At 35.7% G+C, this 20,513-nt stretch overlaps 2 protein-coding genes and 1 non-coding gene across 4 annotated transcripts; 2 read left to right on the forward strand and 1 right to left on the reverse strand.

Annotated features, from left to right (window-relative positions):
• The first annotated feature begins 1,976 nt into the window (after window positions 1-1,976).
• LOC107769691 (putative CoA ligase CCL8) lies at window positions 1,977-12,335 on the forward strand. Its single transcript, XM_016588927.2, has 17 exons — window positions 1,977-2,494; window positions 4,000-4,169; window positions 4,445-4,618; window positions 4,910-5,093; window positions 5,207-5,295; window positions 5,770-5,839; window positions 5,979-6,031; window positions 6,139-6,246; window positions 6,492-6,590; window positions 6,784-6,876; window positions 6,972-7,049; window positions 7,195-7,299; window positions 7,477-7,567; window positions 11,273-11,346; window positions 11,487-11,666; window positions 11,833-11,886; window positions 12,016-12,335. Exons 1-17 carry the CDS (start codon window positions 2,332-2,334, stop codon window positions 12,067-12,069), a joined length of 1,839 nt encoding a protein of 612 aa, XP_016444413.1. The 5' UTR covers window positions 1,977-2,331; the 3' UTR covers window positions 12,070-12,335.
• A 444-nt stretch (window positions 12,336-12,779) lies between these two features.
• TRNAT-AGU (transfer RNA threonine (anticodon AGU)) lies at window positions 12,780-12,856 on the forward strand. The gene has a single exon. It is a non-coding gene; the product is annotated as a tRNA-Thr (tRNA).
• Window positions 12,857-13,058: 202 nt separating this feature from the next.
• Window positions 13,059-18,486, reverse strand: LOC107769692 (protein NRT1/ PTR FAMILY 1.2). Of its 2 annotated transcripts, none has more exons than XM_016588929.2 (4): window positions 18,037-18,486; window positions 17,212-17,429; window positions 14,622-14,863; window positions 13,059-14,053 (listed from the first exon to the last, which is right to left on the reverse strand). In XM_016588929.2, the coding sequence occupies exons 1-4, from the start codon at window positions 18,191-18,193 to the stop codon at window positions 13,144-13,146; spliced, it is 1,527 nt and encodes a 508-aa protein (XP_016444415.2). In that variant the 5' UTR covers window positions 18,194-18,486; the 3' UTR covers window positions 13,059-13,143. The 2 variants fall into 2 exon arrangements, with proteins under 2 accessions (XP_016444415.2, XP_016444414.2); XM_016588928.2 differs by having other exon boundaries at window positions 14,319-14,863; window positions 18,037-18,485.
• Window positions 18,487-20,513: the final 2,027 nt, after the last annotated feature.

The raw sequence follows: 20,513 nt of genomic DNA on the forward strand, positions 1-20,513 counted from the left end.
TATCTAAGAATTTAAAAAATTGTTTAGCTAGTAATTTTTTTCCAGCGTGACTCTATTTTGATATTTGACATTAATCATATTAAATATTCGAGTTTTTTGAATGATATGTAAATAACCTTAAAATTTAAACCTTCTAGATAATCGTTAGATATCAGTTACGAAACAGTACATGAAAAAGACTAACATTTTCTCAAATTTCGTAGTGATAATTTTATTTTTGCATCATTCTTATTGGTGTCATTGGAATCTAAAAATAGTCAAAAAGTGAAATAATACTCGTATTTATGTCAAAGCACAAAGGTTGACACAATATGAACGATTCTTTGGTTACGACATGACTCTTTTACTACGACTTGAACTCTTATTTGGTATGTTGTTATCTTTCAAAAAATATTTCTATTTTGACATTCCAATTTCTAAAACATATATATATATATATATATATATATATATATATATATATATATATATATATATATATATATATATATATATATATATATATATATATATATATATATATATATATATATATATATATATGAAGATATTGTCTTTAATTTAAAATTCACTTTAGTCAGTTATCTAAGAATTTAAATGATTCTTTAGCCGGTACAATTTTATTTCAATATGACGTTATTTTGAGTTTATCGATATCTCTAGCCACATATTTTGAATTTGGAATACCCTATATACAGAGGTGGATCTAGGATTTATATTTTATGGATTCAATTTTTAGGGTTTTAGCATTGAACTTATTATACTTTTAGAATTATGAGTTCATATCTACTATTTTTATAATTTTAAGAATGTTTTACATATAAATTTTTGTTCAGCGTGAAAAGTTATGGGTTCAATTAAACCTGTTGTCAACACTCTACATTTGCCTCTGCCTATATATATACAAATTTTTTGTTCTTTGAATCACTAAATGTTAAATTAGTTGATTGTTATTGTATAACATTGCATATATTGTTTTGAAATTGCTAAGCAGTTTTTTCTCGATACCATACTTGGCTTAACCTCAATGCAAACTATTCAAATTCAGATCTCATATCAGTTTGTTAGTAATAGTATTTTTTTAAAACGACACACAATTTAAATTAAAAAAAATTCTAAGATATCCTTGTCTTATAGTCTATGTATTTGAGTTGAAAACAATATTTAAAATCTATGATATCAACTTCCAAATTTTTTATACTTAACATAGATGAAACAGAAGAAGAAATTTGTTGTCATCTCTTATTTCTGGTTTTTAGATTTTTCAAACATCTTATCTATATTTATTTTCTTTTATCTTATTTTTTATGTCTTTCTTTTTATTTTTACAAAAATTTAATTTATTTCTCTATAAAAAGATGAGTTTAAATAGAAATTGTCTACATGAGAACTTTATTTATATTTTTAGTGTTTAGTTGAAATTATTCCATATTTTTCTTTTGGCTTTATCTAATCAACCTAAATAAGTGCTTGACTTACCACTTAAATTAAAAAACTGAAGAATGTGTAATTTATATATAATCCATATATAATATGTGTATAATATATATATATATATATATATATATATATATATATATTCCTTTTTAATTTTCTTATACAGTCAGTCTTGAGCAATATTTGTCTTATGAATTAGCTTTTGGATTCAAATTAGGTGCTAAATTTATTTCTTAAATAAGTTTCAGCATTTCACGTCAATGCTTATGAAGCAAAACGGTTAATATTGAAAAGTTAATTTTTTTTTTATTTCTCTTATATTAAGTTAATAAAGAATATCATATAAAATGATACAGAGGAATAATAAACCTGATTTTTTTTACAGTAATTATATTCTATATTTTGTTTGGTTGTAATTTGATTTCCAATATAAATAATTATAATATTTTCCTAAATCCTAGAATAATTTTATGTCGCATTCAATCTGGGAGAAGAATCAAGTGATAAAATTGCCGGTTGCCAAAGCCCGTTTAAGAATAGTATTACATTTCCAGTGCTAAAAGAAGTTTAAAAATAATTCTCAGTGCTTTAGGGTGATTATGTTATTGTTTTAATAGACAGTTATGTCCTTTGTAATCTTCTTCCGAATTAAACGCCGTTAGCCAGCGGGCTACCAAATCGGAAACCGGCGAAACTGTCCTCGCCGGCGAGACCATCCCGCAACCGCCAACCGCCAACCATAGGCTTTATTGAATTGGGTTAAAAATAAAAGAAACAAAAGAAATTCAAACCGCTCCATATTTACTGTAACACACCACATACAGTTGTGCCATAAATTGACATTTCTTGTTTGATTATAGAATATAGTAATAAAGAAACTTGGCACCTAATAGTATGAGCTCATTGAAGTTACTCAACTACTTTCTCAGTTATAAGTCCACACCTCTTCACTCTCGCTACAGTCCCTTGTTCAATTTCCCATATATTCAGTCCTATTGTTTTTCATGTCCAAAAAATCATAGCTTTATCTCCTCCCAATTTCGCCTCTTCTCATCCGGTATGTTCTCTTTCTTGATCAAAACACTTATATATTTGATAAATTGTGTGTATATTTTGTTTATCATGATGTACATTTTTTGAAATGTATATGTAAAAATATTTAAGAACTAAAATTCAGTATATCAATTGTTTCAAGAAGTACTTTTGTAATGGCTTGTGGACAAAAAATTCTTTTTTTTGAAGATTTACGAGCTCAGCTTTTGAAATCTTTTTGGAATTTGTGACTTTTCCGGAGAGAGTGATTTGGTGATGATCAAGTTAATTTTTCTTGAAAAACCCGGGGGTTTTTATCAGTAGAGTCAAAAGTGAGGATTTTGCTAAAACTTGCTGATTGATTTTTTCTAGTAAGCTTGAGATCATTTTTGAACTTCTGTGTTTTTTCGGTTGCTGCAGATTGTGTCACTGAAATGATGAATTTTTGATTGCTCGTAAATGAGTCAGAAACATAATAAAAAAATAGTAGACCTACAATATTTAAACCAAAAGAAAAGAGTGGCTTTTGTTCAAATCCTATTGGAGGCAAAAACATCAGCTGATTTCTTTTCATGTGTCCAAGCCTTGCCTTGGTTGACAGAGTTACTCAGTACCTGTGCTAGTTGGAGGTAGCAGGTAGCTTTAGAATTAGTCGAGGTGTGTGCAAGCTGGCTCTGACACCGCAGTAAGCTGGAAAAAAAGAGAGTGGACTGTTGATCTCTATGGATTTTCCTACCTTGATTCCGTTGATCCTATTTGGTTTAGGACTGTTGAAATAAATTATGAGAGTCTAATGAATTAGTAGGCTATCTTTGCTCCTAGGAAATCCTGTAAAGAGAGTATTAAAGGTTGACTATGTCAGAGATTTTAGAATTGGTGTTGGGATTTTTCCTTAAACACGTTGCGAATATGTCAAATTTTGCACCTTCTTTCATTGCGAGCTGAGAACCTCTTAAGCATCTGTCTTTCTTCCCTTGTCAAAATGATGAATATGGGCCTCCTCATCTTGAAGGAGTAGGTACTTTTATTTTTTTCGGTTGGGGTTGGGCATCTATTTGCATCTTCAGAAAACATTAGTAGTATTTTTGGAGTAAAATGTAAGCCCTTGTCCCATTTCATATAATGCTATTTGATTGAAATAGGGTTTGAAATGTTTATTGGACGTACATATTGTATTAGTGGTAGAAAAGTTACTCGGATAGGGAAATCATTCCTCAAAATTTAAAACTTGAATTGTTAAATGAAATTGAGTTTTTGAATGTTAGTGAAAGTTGTAAAGAATGTGTTATCAGTAAAATGGTACCGAACGTTTTGGGGACGTTCCGATAAGGAAAGATTATCAGATAAGTTGATATAAGCAAGCAGTTAAATGAGTACTAGATTTCACGTGTAATATATCTTTGTTAACCAAAAATCCCTTGGATGCAACTCATTGCATATCTTCGTTTGTGCTTAAAAAAGTTAGAGATGGTAGTAGAAACATGACATTACGTAATCTTAAAGTTTCTTCCTCTTTCTTTGATTTTTCAGCTACAAGTAGTATTAGCTATATGGAGCTGGTCAAGGAAGTTGCGAGCAAGGGACCTGAATCACAACAGAATATTGCCATAAGAGCTGATGAAAAGAGCTACAGTTACATGCAGTTGATATCATCTGCGAGGAGGATTTCAAATTTATTAAGCAAGCTAGATCTTAAAACGGTGAGTTGGAAATGACGAATTATCTGTGAATAATTTTAGGTGCATGAATTTGTGTTATAATCTTCATCAAACGGTGTGAATTAAATGAAAGTGTTTTCCCCAGTTGAAATGTTTAGTTAAGAAAATGTTGTCTATGAAATTCTTTCAGTGCGAGTCTTTTTTTCCCCAACACACTATCTTTTTTCATCTGGATACATTGGTTTTCCAATTTCAAAGTCAGTCTACTGAATATACTTCTTTTATTGTTTTTTGCTTAAATGCTTCCTCTTTTTCAGGACAAAGGCATCAAAGAAAATGAACATCTCAATGGAGCAAGAGTAGGGATTGTGGCCAAACCTTCTGCTGAGTTCGTTGCTGGAATAATAGGGACCTGGCTTAGTGGAGGTTGTGCAGTCCCTCTTGCTCTGAGCTACCCTGAGACTGAGCTACTACATGTGATGAATGACTCGGTACATCTCTCAATCTTTTATCTTCTCCCTCGTTTTTCTTGTCAGTAAAGTGTTATTTGAAAGATAATAAAGACACATAAAAATGGATGCACTTTGCTTTTCTCATACTCAAAGCTAATGATATAGCTTGCATCATTTGTCACGCCCTGCTCTCTGTCCATAGGTGATTAGCTCATCTTTAATCAGGCTGAAATATTCCGTATCTGCTTGTTGTAGAAATAATGCAATTTGCTTCTTCCAATTTTTGTCTTCTTTATGCTTACTAAATCGATGTGAAACATTGATTTCTAGGGCATCTCCATGATTTTGAGTACTGAAGACCACCAAGAACTTATGAATACAATTGCAGCAAAAACTGGTGCTCAGTTATTTCTTATTCCTTCAATTCCCGACGTGCATTCATCAACGGAGCATGACCAGTCAAAAGATGTGGTTTCTGATGGTCAACAAAATCTGCTAGAAATCAATTCCTACGGTGAGATAATGAGTAGTTTGTCTGTGGCTCGATATGGTTATTTATTTCCCTGTTTGAGATGTTTGGAGCTCATCTATGTTATTTTCCTTTGTTCTGTACATGTTATCTTCAAGGCGAGAACCCTGCTTTTATCTTGTACACCAGTGGTACAACAGGGAAACCAAAAGGAGTTGTCCACACGCACAATGGAGTCTTAGCACAGGTTAGATTCATTTTATTGGATCTTGATATGATTGATTCTTCGCCTTTATGGCTTCTTCTCGAATTCACTGATCTAATTAGCAATATTCCACTTTTACCTCGTGATGACACATACCTATCAGAGACCTTGGCGTGGGTGATTAAGCAAGTTTGCTTTCACTTTTTTCCCCCTCGAATAGGCAGAGAATACATATGTATTCTATTGATTCTGAAAATAGAATAATGTGTCATAGTATTTGTAATATTGAGAGATGATAAGTAACCCAATTCACCACCTTGGACAAACTGCTGGTTGTAATTGAAGGAGAAGTTTTGATACCATTTACTTCCGTGAACTTGTTTATGCCTTGGTTCAGTTGTCAGTAATATTGGGAGGGGTGGGGATGTCTTCATTGTAGTTTTACTACGAAGTACTACCTTCAGGTTTCTGAAAGTTATCTTTAATTCAACTCCTTCCATGTTTATGCTGTTTCAGGTCCAAATGTTAGCTAGCGCATGGGAATACACGTCCAAGGATCAATTTCTGCACTGTCTACCACTCCATCATATCCACAGTCCATTATTTTATTTCCCAATCATGTTGTCTACATTTTTCCTGCTCTTGCAACATGTTTTTGTGGGGGATAATGGGATAAACAATCTCATTTGGACTAAAATTTGGTTGATCCTTAACTTGTATGATACATGTGCATGGACTTTTCAATGCTTTACTGGCCCCTCTTTATGCAGGCTCCACGGTAATTACTCAAAGAAATTTCACATCTTCAAACTCTTTTTCACCACAGAACACATGCTGTCTGATTGGTAAGTTCATGTTTCCATATCTGCTTTTTTGTTTTTGAAGGTCGACTTCGTGCCAAAGTTCAGTGTGAGGGGAATTTGGCAGAAATGGCGTGAATCGTATCCTACAGATGGGACTAAAGTGGATAATGCCATAACGGTGTTTACCGGAGTAAGTCTGTTTTGAGTAGATTAATGAAATATAGTTGCAATCATATGGCATGTCGGATTTTCTGGTGCATTTACTATGTTTAAGATTTACTTTCTTAAAGTTATCTGGGGTTATGGATAGGGATAGCATTTGTGTACTTGGCTAGGATTTGCTAACACCATGGTGTCAAATAATAGCTTTGGTACCAGATCCTCTAGCCCAACTCCTCTTTTCTGATTGATGTTTTTATCATGTTAATCCAATAGGTTCCAACTATGTATGCGCGATTGATACAAGGTTATGAAGCAATGGATCCAGAACTGAAAGCAGCTTCTGCTTCAGCAGCAAGGCACTTGCGTCTTATGGTAATAGGCTTGGTTTCACCTCTGCTGGTGTTGTTTGAATAGACTACACAAAACACAATTAGGAAATTGAATGTGGAATGAGTCTATGAATTTTCCTTTTTGGTTGGTTACCGAGTATAGAATGTGTTGTTGTCAAACCTAATGTATTTCTTTATTATCCCAAATGAGATATAACAGTAATATCTGCTTCCAGATGAGTGGCTCCTCTGCACTTCCTCTGCCCGTCATGCAGCAGTGGGAAACCATTACCGGACATCGCTTATTAGAACGTTATGGCATGACTGAGGTAATTGTGCTCGTATCCACATATTTTCATACATAAGCTGTTTGATTACTTACCGTTTAATATCCATGCTTATGTAAATGGTTAATTGCATCTAGTTTGTGATGGCAATCTCTAATCCCATAAGAGGCAAGCGCAAAGGAGGTACTGTTGGCAAGCCATTTCCGGGTGTACAGGTTAGTGAGTTCCTTATGTTATGGTTTTCGACATCTAACATGTTGCTGGAATAAAGTCCATAAATGCAGTCCAGGAATTTATTAGATGCATCCCCTTATTATATTTCCTATCTGATTATTCTTGATATTTCTTTGTTTCTGATAGGCCAAAATTCTTTTGGAAGATGAGAGCAGTAACGATAAAACTGGAGTTGGGGAGCTTTGCATTAAAAGCCCATCATTGTTCAAAGAATACTGGAAACTACCTGAGGTAAGGTAATCATTACATAGTTGGTAGTTCTACTCCTTAAACAACTCCTGCTTTAAAAGAAGCTATCTTCTTCTTAAACCCCCCCGCCCGGGACGTGGCTCTTCAAATTGAAATAGATGATTTCCAATGCCATTTCTTGGTATTAAACATCTCTTGCACCATGTGAGGATTTGCTAGGTATCCAAGCAGTCATTTACTGAGGATGGATATTTCAAGACTGGAGATACTGTTACAGTTGATGAAGAGGGATATTACATCATTTTGGGACGTAAGCATATTGTCTTCCAATGATTTTTTTAAAATATTTTCTAGTTTGCTGTACCAATTGCATATGGATTTATTTAAAATAGTTATTTGCTAGTTCCTGATCATAAAATAGTTTTTCCCTTGTGTACTTTTGTCACGACCCGGATTTCTCCACCCTCGGGAGTCGTGATGGCGCCTACTAGTGAGAGCTAGGCCAGCCAACTATTTGAATTATTTACCTTTTTCCCATTTTTAATCCTTTAACGGTTAAGAGCCAACATTATATAAACAACGAAAATTTAAAAGCGGAAGACTGAAACGTAATATTTTAATAAAGATATCAATATCAATTCATACGTAAACTACCCAAAACTGGTGTCACAATTTCACAGACTGTCTAGGAATACTACAAATAGAGGTCCGGAAGAGTTATTACAACACTGTCTTTGAAATACATAAAAGAAACAGAATATAAGGATAGAGGGAGACGCCAAGGTCTACGGACGCCTGCAGGACTACCTCGGATCTCCGAATGGACTGAAGGCAGCAACCCCAAAGCTATAGTCCAAAAACTGTTGCACCGGAATCTGCACATAGTGCAGAGTGTAGTATCAGCACAACCGACCCCATGTGCTGGTAAGTGCCTAGCCTAACCTCGGCGAAGTAGTGACGAGGCTAGGACCAGACTACCAAATAAACCTGTGCAGTTAAATCATATACATCGGAAAATAAAAGCAGGAATATACAGTTAAGAATGGCAGGGGGAAACATGATGCGGGAAAACATCAATGATAACAGAAGGACAGCAGGTAAATATAAGGAACACCACAACTCGATTATCAACAAGAATCAGAAATCAAACAAGTGCACGACATCACTCTTCGTGCTTTTACTCTCGTCTTCACCATAAGAATCAATATAATCACCCTTCGTGCTTTTACTCTCGTCCTCACCATAAGAATCAATATAATCTGCGCGGCATCACCCTTCGTGCTTTTACTCTCGTCCTCACCATAAAATCAAAATAATCGGTACGGAATTGTACATCGTGCGGCACGGCATCACCCTTCGTGCTTCTACACTCTTCCTCACAAAATCACACACGGCATCACCCTTCGTGCTTTATCACTCTCTCACCAAAACAATGCACGGCATCACCCTTCGTGCTTTAACACTCTTTTTTACCCAAACAACAATCACAAACAATTAGGGCAAGGAAATAAATAAAATCACAATAAAATCGCGGCAGGGGAACAATATCAAAAACATCAACATCCCAGCAAGGGAGATAGCATTAAAAACAACATCCCGGCAAGGGAGAAAATATAATAATCCTCTTCTCTTTTTCACATTTACTTCACAACTCACTTCACAACTTAAGCCAATGCTTTATAAGGTTCAATTGCCAATTATACTTCCACAATTCATTTTACAACTTGAGCCAACGCTCTTCAATATTCAAATACCAACATTACTTCCACAAGCGTTGCTCAGCAATAGAAATCATCACATAAGGTATGAACAATACAAACGGAGTCACATTAACCATAATATAAGACTCACGGGCATGCTTGACACCAACGATACTCGTCACCATGCCTATACGTCGTACTCAACAAATAACACATAGCAAATAGGACACAACTCATAATCCCTCAAGCTAAGGTTAGACCAAACACTTACCTCGGCTCCACGAACACAATTCAAGTCTCAACTATCGCTTTACCTCTTGATTCCACCACCAATTCGCTCGTATCTAGCCACAAGTTACTTAACTATATCAATAAATGCTAAATGAATCAATTCCAATGCATGAAAATCGGTTTTCTAAAGTTTTTCCCAAAAAGTCAAAAACCGCCCCCGGGCCCACATGGTCAAAATCCGAGGTTCGAACCAAAACCTGATTACCCATTCCCCCACGAACCCAAATATATAATTTGTTTTGAAATCGGACCTCAAATCGAGGTCCAAATCCCCATTGAAAACCTAGGTTCTACCCAAAACACCCAATTTTCCCATGAAAACCCTTGATTTTGAGTTGAAATCATGTGAAAAGATGTTAAAGATTGAAGAAAACGAGTTAGAAATGACTTACAATCGATTTGGAGAAGGACTTTTATTTGGAAAATCGCGCAAAAGAGTTTATGTTTTGAAAGAGTTTGAAAAATGAAAGATTTTCGGCTAAGTCATGAATTTGCAGGTCGCAGATGTTGCAATTGCGACCAGGGTTCGCAATTGCAAACCCTTCAGAACCTGCTAATCTCGCATTTGCGATCACTGTTCGCAATTGTGAACTCGCATTTGCGATGGGAGAGTCGCATTTGCGACAACGGGGATTTCTGGGCCTCTTCGCAATTGCAAAGAAATGATCGCATTTGCGATCAGGCCTTCTCTCGCATTTGCAATGGTTTATTCGCATTTGCGAGCGCGAAGCCTGCAGACCTGCAACATACCAGCAATTCCTAAGTGCAAATTTCACTCCGTGGCCTATCCAAAACTCACCCGAGCCCTCGGTGCTCCAAACCAAACATGCACACTAACCTAAAAACATCATACGGACTTGTTCGTGCGATCAAATCACCAAAATAACATCAACAACTATGAATTTAGCATCAAAATTAAAGAAAATCTCAAGAACTTTCAAAGTTTCAAATTTCACAACTAAAGTTCCGAATCACGTCATATGACCTCCGTTTTTGTCGACTTAAATCACATATAAGACCTGTACCGGGCTCCGGAACCAAAATATGGGCCCGATACCATCAAATTCCAAACACATTTCATTTCCAAAAACTCATATATATTCCAGAAAACATTTTTTAAAAAAATTCATTTCTCGGGCTTGGGACCTCGGAATTCGATTCCGCGCATACGCCCAAGTCCCATATTTTCCTACAGACCCTTCGGGACCGTCAAATCACGGGTCCGGGTCCGTTTACCCAAAATGTTGACCGAAGTCAACTTAAATTCATTTTAAAGGTAAAATTTATCATTTTTCATAGATTTTCACATAATGGCTTTCCGAATACGCGACCGAACTGCGCACGCAAATCGAGATGAGACAGAAAGAGGTTTTAAGGCCTCGAAACACAGAATTTTATTTTATTTTATTTTAAAACATTGACGACCTTTTGGGTCATCACAGCTTTACCAATTGCATGCAGGTTATGCCCCCACTAGACTTTTATGACCTGTATTAAATTTGAATGGCAAATTCTCTGAAAGCAATCAAGTTATTCTTGTCTCCTTCCCCCTTTTGAATTTGTCTGCAAACCAAATGAAATGAAAATGTTTTCCTTGTGACTGCTTTCTCAAACTGATGAGGGAATCAGTGAAAATGACAGTCTGCTACTTCATTTTTTCTAATGTAGTAAGATCTACTAATGGATGGGGAAGTGCAAGTATATGCGCCATATACATATCTGGAATTTCTCACTATGTAGTTCAAAACCCCAAATGATAGTTTCGATAACTCGTAGATATAGGTCTGTGAAAGCAGTATATCTACTAGATTATACTCATTTAAAAAAACAAGAAAAGAAAGATACACTAGATAACATTTGATTCTAGTGATAAATATTTTTTGAAGACATAAGGTTTTGGTCTCCACTTATTAAGTTAATCCAACCTTGTTCTTTATCCCCTTAATAAAATCACGGAGTGATAAAAGTTCCTCTACTACAAAACTGTATCGGTTGGGGAAATAATTGAATTTTTTTCTTTTCAGGTACCAATGCTGATATTATGAAGGTTGGTGGATACAAATTATCAGCATTGGAAATTGAAGCAGTTCTGCTGGAGGTTGCTGTTTGTCTATCTTTTTATGTTAACTTCCTCTGATTTCTATCAAAGTTTGATTGTTCCCTTTTAAGATATCTGTCGAAATTAAGATTTTGACAGTCAGCATTTTCATCCTGTGTAATCAAATTTCCTTTTCACAGCATCCAACTATATCAGAATGCTGTGTGTTAGGCTTGCCTGACAAAGACTATGGCGAAGTGGTATGTACAATAGTTGTGCCTGAGGGCGAAGTGAAAAGAAGACGAGACGAGCAGCTAAAGCCTGCACTAACCTTGCAAGAACTTTCTGATTGGGCGAAGGAGAAACTTGCCCCTTACAAGGTATCACCCTTAATTTGCGGTGTTAATTCTTACTTGAGCTTATGAATCATATTTTGATGTTTCGGGCGATATTGTTTCTATGATTTGGTTTTCATGCGAGATGTTCTGGTATCCCAAGTATTAATGTGCTTAAACTAATTCTTGCCATCTAATAACTGTACTCCAGATACCAACTCGTCTGTTTCTTTGGGACTCGTTGCCTCGAAATGCTATGGGAAAGGTAAGATAATCCAAACTCCCTCCCGACGTTATCTCCCACCGTTCTTTCACTTCCCTTGTTTATTTCATTTTGAATCCAAACAATCATGGCAATAAAAAAGCACATTTGATGCCCTTTTCTCTATATCAGGTAAATAAGAAAGAGCTGAAAAGAAACCTGGCTGAAGATCCCAAACAGGTTTAAATTGGTCAGAAAGCAATTTGATGACGTGACGGAATATCAGAAAGTAAAATAATGCTCTAACCTCTTGAAGAATATTATCCAGACAGTGATTGAAGTATATTCTGCTGGAAAGTGCAGAATTTTAGATTTTTATTTACCTTGGAGAAAAGATAATTCCTCTGTAGTTTGCAATTCAAAGGATACTAGGAATTTTAACGAGACGATGTTTGAGAATTGAACTTCGAAAACGTTTTTGAGTTATACATAGAACTTGAACTCTTATTAAATGTGGTCTTGATCTTGAAGCTTTGTCACAGATGAACTGGGGAAGATATGATATAATTGAGCTCAAGTTTTATCACATTTTACTGCCCCAAAAAGACGCTGTTAGCTAAAACAAAATATTTTCTAGTAAATACGTCCGTGACAAAATAATATTTCTTTCCTAGTGTTGCCTAAATCGTAGAAGGTTTTTTTCCCTATAACTTACTCCTTGAAGGGTAAAAATTATATTTGCCGTACAGCTTTTATTCCTAGTGTTGCCTAAATTATATTCACCAAATATGTTGACACTTTTTACGATTTTACATCCAACTACGCACTTTTAAATGATTTAGGAATTGATTTTTGTGAGCTTAATTATTATGGAAAACATTTGGAAGATAAATAGGGATGCAATTCGCTTGGAAGAAATAGTAAAAATAAACAAGTGATAAGTAATAGTTAAAAAAGCTTTCATAGCTCAGTTGGTTAGAGCACCCGTTTAGTAAGCGGGGGGAGGTCTTGAGTTCGACTCTCAATGAAAGCAAACTTCTTTTTTCCAGCTTGAAGTTTTGCCGTTTATGTTATTTGATTCCTTGCTCTCTTGCTCTTTATATTCTAGAACTCCGGATTTCATTGTTTTCTTATTTCAATAACCTTATCTTCCACTACTTGACTCGTCGCTTTCTTAATTCTTTTTTCTTTTAATGGCTCGGGGACAAAAGAAAACACCAACGAGAAGATGCTGATTAAACAAACGAAAAACCTAAAAACACTTGTAACATTTATAAATACTATGTATACACTAAACAACTAGCTTAACAGGAATTCAAGTTAAGCTGGCAATGGTCTAAGTGGTGAAGACACATTCTCCTGTGGCATATCACCATCTCCTTCTACCATTTTCTTACTCATATTCTCAACACAAGGTCCATATGCCCAACTACAAACCATAAAATAAAGCAAATTAAAACCTGTCATAATTGCAAGAAGCCAGTAATAGTTCTCGTAGCGACCTCTGTTAATATTGCTTGAAACCCAACTTTCTTTCCCTTCTCGTTTAGTAAGATTATCCACATTGCTCAGTATCACACTTGCCAACAGATTTGCTACAGCCATTCCTAGTCCAAACATAGCAGCTGCTATACTTGACATACTTTTTGGAAGCTCAGAATAGTAGAACTCGGTTTGGCCAATTGCATTGAATGCCTCTGCTATTCCGTTTAAACAATGTTGTGGTATAAGCCACATTGCTGACATTGCCACGACGCCTTCAGGATTGTTCAAAAGACCTTGCTTGATTGCCTTTCCTCGCCGAATATGTTCTATGATCCCGGAGATTAACATGGCCATGCAAGAGAAGAATATCCCAATTCCCATTCTTTCTCTAGTTCCAAGACGAACTGGTTTTCCTCTGATTCTTGATGCCAATGGAAGGATAGCGCGATCATATAGGACAAGCCAAATTGTTAAAGCAATGATGGTAAACATTCCAAAAGACCCTGCTGGGATTTCGATGCTTTTAGTTATATGTCTGTTCATGGAATTAGCTTGAAGTAAAGGGAATGAACTTTGGCTCAAGTTTATCGATATCATGATCCCTGTTGACCACAATGGCATGACTCTAATGAGCGATTTTAGGTCCTCAACTTGCTCGACTGTGCGAAGATTCCATGGATCGACTGCAACGCCATCTTGCTTAACATCTTCAGGGCATTTTATGATGCAAGCCTTGTTTAAGAACCTAAAATATAGGAAACATCAGCTTCTAAATAGGAAAACAAACAAAAGGGCAGTCTGGTGCACTAAGCTCCCGCTATGCGCGAGATACGGGAAGGGCCGGACCACAAGGGTTTATTGTAAGCGGTTTTACCCTGCATTTCTGCAAGACTTGAACCCATGATCTCCTGGTCACATGGCATCAACTTTACCAGTTACGCAAGGCTCCCTTAAATAAGAAAAACAAAAAGGTAATAAATCCTAGAATAAACTCAAGAGTTTTGTCACACCTCAATTTGTTCGTTGGCACGGAAAATTCTGAACCTTTGTTGTGATGGTAACCAGAATTCTCAGAAGGATAAGCAACTTTCCTATTCTTATAAGCAACCACAATTACTTGTACTAATCTGCTAAACAAGTTTTTACTAGCCTTTTGCTTGATATAAAGTGGAGAAGCAAGAAAAAACAGCAGACCAGAGAAGAACATAATTATAGCAGGAACTCCAAAGCCAACTTTCCATCCCATGTGATCTTGAAGATATACAATACCGGTCATAGCAATCAGAACAGAGATCATAGCTGAAGCATAGTACCAGTTAAAAAATGTCTCCAATACGCGTTTGTTATTAGGATTATCGGGCTTGTCAAACTGATTTGCACCGAATGCTAAAGAACATGGTCTTACACCACCAGCACCAATCGACATTAGCATAAAAGAGGAAACCAAGAGTGTATATTGAGCCGGCGTTGCAGATTTACACGCCTGAACTGATAGATCGCAAGGGGAAGGCCTTGCTTTGGGAATCATTGCTGTTAACCACAAGAGAACTGCACCCTGCAAATGGGACATTAAGATGTTGAGTAGCAGTAACGGATACAGAATTTCAAGAAGATGAGTGCATCACTATCTTTAACATATATATTTAATTTGGTTAGATGAAATTCAATGATAAACGATAACTAAATGAGTAACTATAATTAGTTGATACTATCATCTCAACAAATAATCATTAAGTTTACAATAAGCTGTAGAAGTTTATTCTTTTTGATAACCAGTTAGAAGTTTATTCTTTTAACAGCTAATTAAACACAAGAGCTGGTATTGCTCGATATATTTAAAATTTAACATTTGAAGATTGTTTCTGAATTTGAATATGACAAACTAAAAGCAGATCAGGAATATTCAGGTCTAACAGAACTTTTAAATCATCTTTTGGCAAAAGCTACGTTTAGGCAGGTTAAGCATCTGACATATGTGTAGTTTATGACCTCGATTAATTCCACTGAGTACCTGCTATCATCTAAGTTGCAGACTCTTCGATTTTGGTTTCGTCCCCGTCCCGATACGAGACGGGGATGCGGACCGGGACGGGATACGTCCCGGATTCGGTCAACCGACTTCGGACACTTTGACCGGAGTCCATCGACAAATTTGGGAGAAAAATTGAGATTTTCATTTCTCAAAGTCAAAAATAAAACAGATTTAGGACAATGAAAGAATAATGTCCATCTTGGAGAATGAAAGATTGAATTCTACAATATTCATGTAAGTTTTTGACATAATATCTCTCAAAATTTACAATATTTTTATAGCTCTGTTTTTTATTAGTCGAATACACGCACCTGTATCCATATCCGGATCCGCACCCCCAATCTTAAAATTTAAATTTTGCCGAATCCGATACTCGGATCCGTCCCCGTATCGAATACCCGCACTCGAGACCGAGCAACTTAGGCTATCATCCACAGGATATGTACCAGGTAAATCTAATCAACAGGACATGGGCAGGATTTGAAACTGGCTTCTTTCAGGCCCTACTTGAATTGCTTTCTTCAAAAAAACTTTCTTTATTAAGAGTCCTTTTAGAAGTTAAGCTCCTTCAAATAATAAGATTAATTCGCTTAACCTCATACCTCTAAGCGCTCGTGACTATCCGATGATAGTCACTTCGCCTTCCTTTTAGAAACCTGAGACATGATTCAGCTCCCACTTTATTGACCGGTAGGTCACACCCTTAAATGAAGTTTAAGCTCCCGCTAGGCGCGGGGTGCGGAAAGGGTCGGGCCAAAAAGGTCTATTGTACACAGCATTAACCTGTATTTCTCAAAGAAGCAGTGTTCACGGCTCGAACTGTGACCTCCTGGTCACATGGCAAAAACTTTACCAGCTATGCCAAGACTCCCCTTTGACGTTTCTTCCAAATAGAATCAACTAATATTAGCAGTAAATAAGATAATCACGCACTGTACAGATCTAAACTGCATTGGATCCTCTGATTAGAATAAACTGTGCTAAAAACTAGTACTAAATAAAATTTTGTCAGCCTAAGATATAAGAAGTAGCACTGTAATTCTATTTTGCACTATTGAGATATACTCAGGTATAGGGATCCAATCACAGTCCTTCCTTCTTCTCCCTCCCTCTCCTCCAATATTCATGAGCCCACCAACAGAAGGAACAAGAAGAAAAAAAAGACAAAAGCAGTACGTTGTCATCCAAAAAGTAATAATATTCCACTATGTAAATAGAAAAAATTCATCCGTACTTGATGTTTATATGAACATTATTAATTACCATGACTAAGTAATAAATTTGTGTTGAGAATGAGTATTAATTAAAATTAATTATGCAAAAACATGTCATATATTCATTACTTTGGTGTAAATTCTAAACAAATTTTTCCTGAAAAAATAGAGGTGGCTGAGTGAAGGACGTGAATTAAGCAGTATTTAATACTTAAACTTGACAGGTTACACTTAATCTACCTCACACGACATGACAACATTATACAGCTATAGCACCCTCAGATTAACTAACAAACTATGGAGTATATGTTTATTTTAATATATACAGTTAGCTACTACTACATATATAATAATAATATACCCAGCTTTTTAAATAATGCTAAACCGAGAAGATAGGAAAAAGTGTCAAAATAAACTACTCCATAAGAGATAAGCCTATTAAATATTGGCAAATGGGAAACTAAGGGGTGAGTGCGACGTTTAAGCAGGAAAAGACTTATACTACAATACGCGCTGACAGTTAAGAGGACAACAAGTTTACATTGTATCAAGGCTGGAAACAAGTGTACCTCGTACCAATTACTACAGTATTAAAATCATATAAAATTCAGGCTTTCAAAAAAACCAGTAAATGATTTATGGAGTAATAATAATTACCAGGAAACTGAAGATGGAACCAAATCCAATTACAAGGAATCGACCCAGATATGAATCTGCAATGAAAGCTCCAACTAGTGGCAAGAAATTTGTAGCTGATGACCAATAAAAGAGTAAATTTTGAGCTGTAGTGACTCCCATTCTGTAATCTTTCATCAGATAGAATGTCATGTTGGGTAAAAGTCCATAACTTGCCACCTTCTCCAGTGACTCGTTTGCTGTGTTGACAACGTAAAACCCAAATTTGCATCATGTTAATTACCCACAAATAGCTAGTAATTCAGTTTATAATGATGTCTAACATATATAAACAAAATTCCGCAGTAAAGAGTTGAAAAGAACAAAAATAAAAAAAATTTAAAACTAATTATTCCCTCCGAGGAGAGAGAAAATTTACTTTTTATATATATATATATAAGATGCTACTAATAATATAAGATGCTACTACTAATATATAATTATTTTTTAAGATGCTTCTACTAATATATAACCATTTTTTTAAAACTATATATAGAGGGAATTTTTGCCGAACTTTACGGGTACCGATGACCCCTAATTTTATAATATAGTTCTGACTCTGACTATAAGTCACTATGGAAGCAGCCACTACTGTTTGCATCAAGGTAGTGCCTACATTGTATCCTATTGGTGCGGTCCTTTTCGAGACCCTGCGTGAAAGCAGGATACTTTGTGCACCAGACAATCCCACTTATCATCCATTTTAGATGAAAAATAAATTGATTGGACACATAATTTAAAAAAAGAAAGACTTTTGGAACGTGGAGTCGTGGAAAAAGACATGACATTTTCCATGGAAATTGTTACCTATAATGAATGGCATGGTTACAAGACCACCCTTAGATCTTGTCATGATTCTTGGAACCGCCATTGGTGATAAAGAAGAAGAAAGTTGGTGGTGATGATCCTCCTCCATTTTAGTCATATGATGATCTGAAGAAAGTTCCATCATTTCCTTCTCCATGAACAAGAAGAAGAAGATGACTGAGGTGGTACTAGTTAACTAGTGATGAAAGTAAGAAGAGAATGAGAATTAGGTAAAGAGATGGGATTGTGTTTTTCTTTTCTTGTAGTGAAGTGAAACTCAAAAACCAGCTGAAAGCTGGATGTATAGTGATATCAGACAAGTATCATGGGGATGGGTTGGGGTTGGCTCTGCAGTTGCTTTTTTCCTACGACAAGAAATATTGCCATTATACCCTCTCTTTCTTGCTTTTTAAAAAGATGACTAATAATTCGACCGTCTGCACCCTGCAGACAAGCTGGCAGGGAATTACGTGCGATTCTGTGTTAAAGGTTACATCCTTTTATATTTTATTGTATTTTTTCTTTTAACAATTTAAAAGGAAGCATGTAAAATTGTTGTCATGTGACCAGGAGGTTACGGTTTCGAGTCGTGAAAACGGCCTCTTGCAGAAATGCAGAGTAAGATTGCGTATAATAGACCCTTGTGGTTCGATATTTCCTTGAACCTCACATATAGTACGAGCGTAGTGCACCACAATAGACCCTTGTGGTTCGATATTTCCTTGAATCCACATATAGTACAAGCTTAGTGCACTGCTCTTTTAATGAGCACGAACAATAGTCCCTCCATTTTAATTTATATGGTGGTAGCTAATTAAAAAAAGAAATAAATTACTAAAATTTATGTTAAATATAAAGTTTAGAGGTAAATTATTTTTAAATATTAAAAGATGCAAACTTTTTTTAGAACAGACTAATAAAAAAAGAATATCATATGGAGTATACAATTTGAAACATATGGAGTAACACTTTGTTCATTAGAATTATTTTACATGAAATTAATTGGAAAAAAAATGCTTTCGACACAATCTTTTAGCGGATAATGGTAATAGCTTTTAAATATTTATCTTGTACTGTATCCGGTGACAGATAAAATTTGGAAAGGAAGATGGAGTTAGCAAGTTGTAACATCGAGTATTTGTCTTGGGTTAAATGTCAGTACCTACTTAAAAGAAAAGAGATAGGGGAAGAAGGTAAAAGAGTGTGCATGTTAGTAATATGTTGGTTACTTTTAGTTCTGTTCAGAGGTGACATTTGACTTGACGAAGATTATAGGGTAGTTCAAAATTCGATTAATAGTTAAAGGAAAGCGTTTCCTATTCAAAAATTATTTTATTTTAATTCAAAAGCTCTAATTAAATGTGTATAATGAATATCATTCCACCACGATAGTCATGAATCATGATAGTATTTGTCCATTGCTACTAATCCTTACTACTTATTAAATATCAAGAAGAGTTCAATTTCTTTTTTCCATAAGTGTTCTTGGAATAAAAAAGTTTAGGAGTATTTGTTATATTTTCAATGAACAAATTAAGATTAATATGATCAATTTCATTATTAATTAATGCTAAAAAGTGAATTCCTTAATATGCGTGAAAACAGTAAAAAAAATCCATTAAAGTACCCTTCCTTGTGTGCTATGATTATCACAACTCATCATTTCTTATATATTTAACAACGGAATATTCTCTTTCAGCTTTGCATAACCAATTCGAAATTCATTAGAAAATTAGGATTAATTGATTAATGCAAAGATAATTAACTATCCCATAATTATATTATAATGAAGCTTTTAAATATTTAAATTTTGTAAAGTCGGGGACTCTGCTCGAGCTCCCCTTCGAGATTTCTTCAGTTCGAGATTGAACCACATCAGCCACTGCTGGTTCGGCACCCTTCGAAGCTTCAGTCTCCCCCTCTTCTGAGTTACCAACGGGCAGTCGGCATCTTCTCCCTCTTCATCGTCATCCCGAAAATGTTGGACCGCTTCCGTAGATAGGGTTGCAGGATCGGCCCTAGGCTTTAGAGCTTTATTTTTCGTGGGCTTTGGGGAACTTGCTGGTGAAGCCCTTTTTCTTTTCTTCTCCTTGGTTGACTTCGGGATTTCCTCTTCACCGGGCGGGGGCGGCCTCATGCAACAGTATCTCTGAGGCCTACGTAAAGGGAAAGTGAGTATTTTACAAGAAAACGTCGATGTATGAACAAGGAAACTCACCATGGTTTTTGGCTTCCCACCGAACCTTGGCCAAATCACACCAACAGCGTTCTTTGTGTGAAGAAGTGGAAGCCAGTTGTTGGACCCAACCTGCGAGGTCTGGGACCGCACCAGGAAACCAAGAAGAAGCTGCATCATCGAAAAGGAATTAGATCGAGGAAGAACAGGGAAAGCATAGTAGTAAGTATCATCAATAGGGTTGCACTTACGTTTCATGTTCCATTCCTCGGGGAATGACATCCTTTCAGCAGGATTTAAG

This window comes from Nicotiana tabacum, chromosome 20 (assembly GCF_000715075.1).
Source record: "Nicotiana tabacum cultivar K326 chromosome 20, ASM71507v2, whole genome shotgun sequence".
NCBI classification, from domain to species: domain Eukaryota; kingdom Viridiplantae; phylum Streptophyta; class Magnoliopsida; order Solanales; family Solanaceae; genus Nicotiana; species Nicotiana tabacum.